This window comes from Orcinus orca, chromosome 8 (assembly GCF_937001465.1).
Source record: "Orcinus orca chromosome 8, mOrcOrc1.1, whole genome shotgun sequence".
Classification (NCBI taxonomy): domain Eukaryota; kingdom Metazoa; phylum Chordata; class Mammalia; order Artiodactyla; family Delphinidae; genus Orcinus; species Orcinus orca.
This window is the reverse complement of record NC_064566.1, coordinates 40,730,707-40,736,308: the sequence shown is the minus strand read 5'-3', so window position 1 is coordinate 40,736,308 and position 5,602 is coordinate 40,730,707. Positions and strand designations below refer to the sequence as shown.

Sequence of the window (5,602 nt, the reverse complement as noted above, 5' to 3'; positions counted from 1 at the left end):
GACCAGGCCGGAGTCCCTACTGGCGTGGCTGGAGGGAGTGCAAGGCCGGAGTTCAGGCACAAAGAAAGTGAGAGAAACTCTGGCCCCTCACTGTCGGTGACACCAAACTCTACACAATTTTCTCCCACTTTCTGGACGTCGAAGTCTCTCCGCTCTCTCCGAGCCCTCCCGCTGCCCAAGCAGTGACCTCATTGCGAGTGACAGCCAGAGCGGATGGTTCCCCTCCCTAGTGGACTGGTGTGCGGAGCGCGAGCAATGACGCAATCGGAGCTGGGTCGCTCCTGGCCACTTTGGATTGGCCGCGCGGGCTCGTGGGGACCTCCCCGCCCCCCATCAGTGGCATAAGAGCAGAGAGCTCCGCGGGGAAGACGCCCACAGCAGGCGTTTTGTCCATCCGGGTGGACCCGCATCTCGCGCTCTCCTGAAACTCGAATCGCCAGGTGAGAACTTCCCACTCTGCTCACTCTTAATTACCAGCCTCTGCATAGTTCATCTAATTTGCCCCATCTGCCTGCCTGCCTCTCTTTGCTTCTCACGGCCATCCCGGCCCACCTATAGCCAGGTGCTGCTAGCCGTCTCTCCCCTTGGAAGAAGACAGGAGACTGGGGCTGTCAGCTCGTTTTCTTCTAACTAGCTCCAGTGGAACCGCAAGCATCCCCAGGGCTTCGCCTGGGCGCTGGAAGTTCCTTGAGCCCAGCCCTAGCTTCCTAGCCTTCCTGGGTCTGCAGCCCCTGCATTTGTGCCAGTCCTTTGCGTGCAGGATTCTTCCCGAGTTTGGTCTGGGAGTGCCCTGAGCAGTCTGTGTCCCGAGGGATCACGTTTGGTTCTCAGGACGGTTGAGCCCTGAAACTTCCTCTGAGGCGCCTCCAGCCTGCAAGCGTCCCTGGGGCATTGGCGCGGGCTTGGGGCAGTGCAGTCAGCCGGCCAGAACATTGAGCTGGCGCCCAGCACCTGCTGCTAAACTGCGCTTCAGCAGAGGCTGGCTGTTCGGGCAGAGCCGAGAGACGCCAGTAACCGGCACGTTAAATGATCCCCAACCCAAACCCACAGACTGAGAGATTAGCGCTCCTTTCCAGTTTACCCTTACTGCCTTCCTTTCCCAACTGTTGGTGGCAAAGTCCAGAGGAGGTGAAGGTGGTCCTAGATTTCTCAGTCCCTATGAAGACAGGCACAGTCCACAGCAAGGGTGGGTTCTCGCTTGGTTTCTGCATAGGGCAGAAGGTGTGGATTTATGTGCATGTGCATGTCTTCTTCCTGGCTTTCCACGGGACAAAACCGGAATCCCCCACCCTCACCCCAGGACACCTGTTTCTGCTGTACCATGCGATTCAGTGTAATGTATATTTTGAGATTCAAAGCAGCCCATCTGGCAAATGAACCGAACTGAACCGTGGGGAGGCGGGGTAACCTGCCCGAATTCTCAAGGCAGTTGTGGCAGAGGCCGGGCCGGACTGGAACTTGGGTCTGTGGGCTCCAGGCGGTGCTTGGTCTTGGTGCAGTGGTAACGTCATTCTCCCTTTACAGAGAGGCATCATGGGCTTCGGGAAGTCCTCCCCCTTCCTGGCTTTCAGCATCTTGGTCCTGTGCCAGGCAGGCAGTCTCGAGGCAACACCACTCAGGTGAGACAGCCTGAAGCCACGAGAGCATTCCCCTTCCACTGCCCCTGGGATCAGGCGGTTCTGTGCCTCTGAAGTCACAGCAGCGGGAGGCTCACAGTGAATCAACACCCTCAGGTGTACACTGGGCTTGAGCCCTGTGGGCTGGGAGTCAGGAGAGCCACATCCTCAGGGATAAGCCACGGAGACCAGGAAGCCTGGCTGCTTATCCTGGGAAGGAGGCAGGCAGGGACTTAGAGTCTGTGTTGGATTTGCTTCCTCTCTCCAGGTCTGCTTTGGAGACCCTCCCAGATCCCGGGGCACTCAGTGAGAAGGAAGGGCGCCTCCTGCTGGCTGCACTGGTGAAGGCCTATGTGCAGAGCAAGACCAATGAGCTGGAGCAGGAGACGGAGGACTCCAGGTAAGGCTCAGCACCCAGCCCTGGCATATTCACGAGGACATATCCCAGAGAGGTAGGAGAGACCGCATCGGGCCAAGAGTTCAGCAGATTGTCCCTGTTCGCCAGGACCTGGGACTCAGTCATTCTCAGCCTACGTGGAAGACAGAGGTCCACATGCAACTGGAGGGACTGTGGTTAGACACATTAAAAAGATCCATTCCTGAAAGCTGTTAGGAAATGAAATGGGGAGGTGTGGAATCACTTACTCTGGGAATTGGTCTTGCCCGACTGAGGAGAACACCCAGCACTGGATGAGTTAGGACTGGTAAGTGTGAAGCCAGGGGATGGGCTGTTATAGCTCTGGATGTCTTAGAAATTTAACCTGTGTATGTTGTTCTTTCACGCCTGCAAGGCACCTTCATTGCACATTTGCAAGGTGAAGCCAAAGGCCTTGCAGAGGGTGGGGTCAGGTAGAGCAGTGTCTGAGGTAGGTCCGGGGCCTTTAGATGTGTAGAATCTGTGGAGATGTGCATGTTCTCATGGGGCCAGACACCCCTCCCCAGTCGCACCTCCCTGTGCACCCTGAGCTTGGAGCTCACACCAGCAGGGTCACGTGTTGCACCTGCATTCACCCTGAGAACCTCTCTGCAGAGCATAAAGGACTGAGCAGCATGTGGAATGCCAGAAAAGGTCACCCCTTCCCTACCACAGCCCTTCCCCGCACTGCCCTGGCTCAGCGAACCTCTGAGTTCTCCTAATGGAGGATGCGTGAGCCACCCTCCTGCCTGCCCCTCTCGTCTCTCTGCTCCAGGCACCCCCTCCTGGGTCTAACCTTCTGCATGACTGCCCTCAGGGGCAGCCCTGGTGCATGGTTTTGTCTGGCATGTCTTTTCCCTGCAGCCTGGATGGCTCCAGAGCTAAGCGGTGCAGTAATCTGAGTACCTGTGTGCTGAGCGCGTACTGGAAGGACCTGAACAACTTTCATAGATTCTCTGGCATGGGCTTCGGGCCTGAAACACCTGGCAAGAAAAGTGACATAGCCAGCAGCTTGGAGAGGGACCGCTCCTCCCATTTTGGGGTGCCCCAAGATGCCAAGTGAACTCCTTCCACTCACTCCTTCCTGATTTCCTTTCTTGCTCCCATGGATGAAGTTAATGCATGCAGATTTTGCCTGGATTGCTCTTCAAGCTGGTATTGGTAGCTTTGCTTATGACAGAGAATGCTGGGGACCACAGGATGGAAAGAAAGAGAGCAGGACTCACAGACAAGGTTAGAGATAAGAGAGTGAGGGAAGCTTCTGAGATACCAGAGAATGTCATGGGCAGAGCCGTCCAATTCCTGCTTCATCCCTCATGCCTCATCATTGATGAATAAACCTATTTTCTAAAAGGATTTGCACTTTGGTGGTCATTATTCTGGTCCCTGTCCCAGGCCTGAGAGTGCCCAGGGCCTATGCTTGAAAGTAGCCTTAGCCTTAGGGTAGTAGGATGCAGGGCTTGGTGAGGGTCCCTGTGAACCAGCTCCAGCAATGAGAACAGGTGTGCTGAGGAGCAGGTAAGCATTTCTGGGGGACGATGCTGCAAACCCTGTGCTCTGAGCCTCTTCCAGGTAAGACTTCAGGGAATTTTCATTTTTCTATGGAAAGTGGTTTTGTTGGTGCTCGTGGCTAGGATATGGCATCTGTATGCTCCTTACATGTTGGGGTGGGCGTGTGTAAGGAGTGATAAGTATAGGGTTTTAGCACTTGCCACATGGCTTAGAACTGGATTTTTTTGTGAAAATCTTTGGGCAGGGCTTCTAGCAAAGGCCGCCAGGCCATTTGCCCTAACAGCTTTGATAACTGCATTTAGGAGAAACACCTATTCTTAAGTGGTGTGTCAAAGAGCTACAATTCTCTTTATGAAGGCCTTATGGGGTAGGCTCCTGCCCCAGCCTCTCACTGACAGGCCTTCTCTTTTTCTCCATCCTGCAAAGCAGCATCACTGCCCAGAAGAGGTCCTGCAACACCGCCACCTGTGTGACCCATCGGCTGGCAGGCTTGCTGAGCAGATCTGGGGGTGTGGTGAAGAGCAACTTCGTGCCCACCGATGTGGGGTCTGAAGCCTTTGGCCGGCGCCGCAGGGACCTTCAGGCCTGAGCAGTGCAATGACTCTGGGAAGAAGGTGATTGCCTTGTACTGTCAGATGGGAGGGGAAGGGATTTGGAGGTTAGGACCCACATTTTGAAACCCACTGGACCTAGCTGCAGATCCCTTCTCTCCACTTACATTATTCTTCTTGAGTTAGTGAGTTCCTTCTACAACTCAGCTTGAAATCAGAGCACTAGGACAGGCTGCAGAGATGCAGTGTCATCTTTCTGAGAAGAGAGAAAAAAAAAAAAACTTGCTGTATTTAGAAGGGTAGGGCCTTGCAAATCTTAGCCTGGGCCACTTGTCATTAATGAACCCAGTTTCAGAAAGCACTCAACTCTTGATCAGTATTCACAGATTCAGACCAGAGGGCTATAATCATAATACTACCGCTAATATTAATAGTTACCATTGAATTGTTTGCTTATCATTTGCCTTCAAAGCTTGCTTACATCTCATATCCATAATTTATAAATAGTGTTCAGTTGAAGAAGCACTTCTATAAATTTGTGTTCTTTCAGTAAGAATTGTGATTATTTTCGTCTTGTCCTTCTGATTCTCCTAATTCTCTTTCTTCTTCTTTTCCTCTTCCTCCTCCTCTTCTTCTTTTTTATTTTATTTCTTTTTCATCTCAGGTTACCAGGAAGCTGAACTCACCACTTCTATTAATTTCTGTTGACAACAACTTGGTGAGGAGGCCCCAAGGAAGATATACATGTTTGCATCCTAATAGATATCAAAAAAAAAGCACCTTTGTCACTTGAAAGGAATGAAACTGAATGCAAAATAAGCTAATTCCATATTTCTTGTGCATCTTTTTTATATTTGATTCTTTGTGCAGTAAATGTGATGGCATCTCTCATTAGCTTATCTGGTAGCAAATTGGTTCTTTGAAAGCTGTCCTGTTGTCCATGGCAGCTCCACCGAATCTTAGGGGGACATTAAATCACTGCCTCTATGGCCTCTGGGGACACATGGTAATGGTGATGCTATGCTTTATTGTCTAAGAACATGGTTGTATAATTTGTTTAAAGAAATGTCAATATTGTGCCATTTGTGAACTTCATTAAGATTAAAGACATATTTTGGATACACTTGTTTCAAGACCCGGTTGGTTCATTTCAAATTGTCTTCCTATTTGATAATAATAATAATAATAGACATATTTTGAGGGATGAGTATGGGCCAGATGATGTTCCAAGGTAGTGCTTTATACCTATTAATTCAGTTACTCTTCAGGACAACTCCACAGGGCTAGACCCCATTATCATTTCCACTTTACATGTAGGGAAACAGAGGCATGGAGAAGTGAAGTCCAAGGTCACACAAATAGACAGTGGCAAACACAGGTGCTGATTTCCAGAGCTTACAGTTGAAACCACTGCAGTGTATGCTTTTCAACAATGGCTCCTGTTGTTTTCCAGAGACCTGTGAGCCATTCTTTGACCTAGCTGCCTCACATGGTAGACCCTCAGATTT

The 5,602-nt window shown here is 51.1% G+C and overlaps 1 protein-coding gene across 3 annotated transcripts; it reads left to right on the top strand.

Annotated features, from left to right (window-relative positions):
* Positions 1-393: 393 nt before the first annotated feature.
* Positions 394-5,219, top strand: CALCB (calcitonin related polypeptide beta). 3 transcript variants are annotated; one of them, XM_049713817.1, is made up of 5 exons: positions 394-440; positions 1,527-1,619; positions 1,885-2,016; positions 3,973-4,157; positions 4,759-5,219. In XM_049713817.1, the coding sequence occupies exons 2-4, from the start codon at positions 1,534-1,536 to the stop codon at positions 4,130-4,132; spliced, it is 378 nt and encodes a 125-aa protein (XP_049569774.1). In that variant the 5' UTR covers positions 394-440; positions 1,527-1,533; the 3' UTR covers positions 4,133-4,157; positions 4,759-5,219. The 3 variants fall into 3 exon arrangements, with proteins under 3 accessions (XP_049569774.1, XP_049569773.1, XP_049569775.1); XM_049713816.1 differs by lacking the exons at positions 3,973-4,157; positions 4,759-5,219 and adding an exon at positions 2,896-3,384; XM_049713818.1 differs by lacking the exons at positions 394-440; positions 4,759-5,219 and having other exon boundaries at positions 1,534-1,619; positions 3,970-4,132.
* The last annotated feature ends 383 nt before the right edge of the window (positions 5,220-5,602 follow it).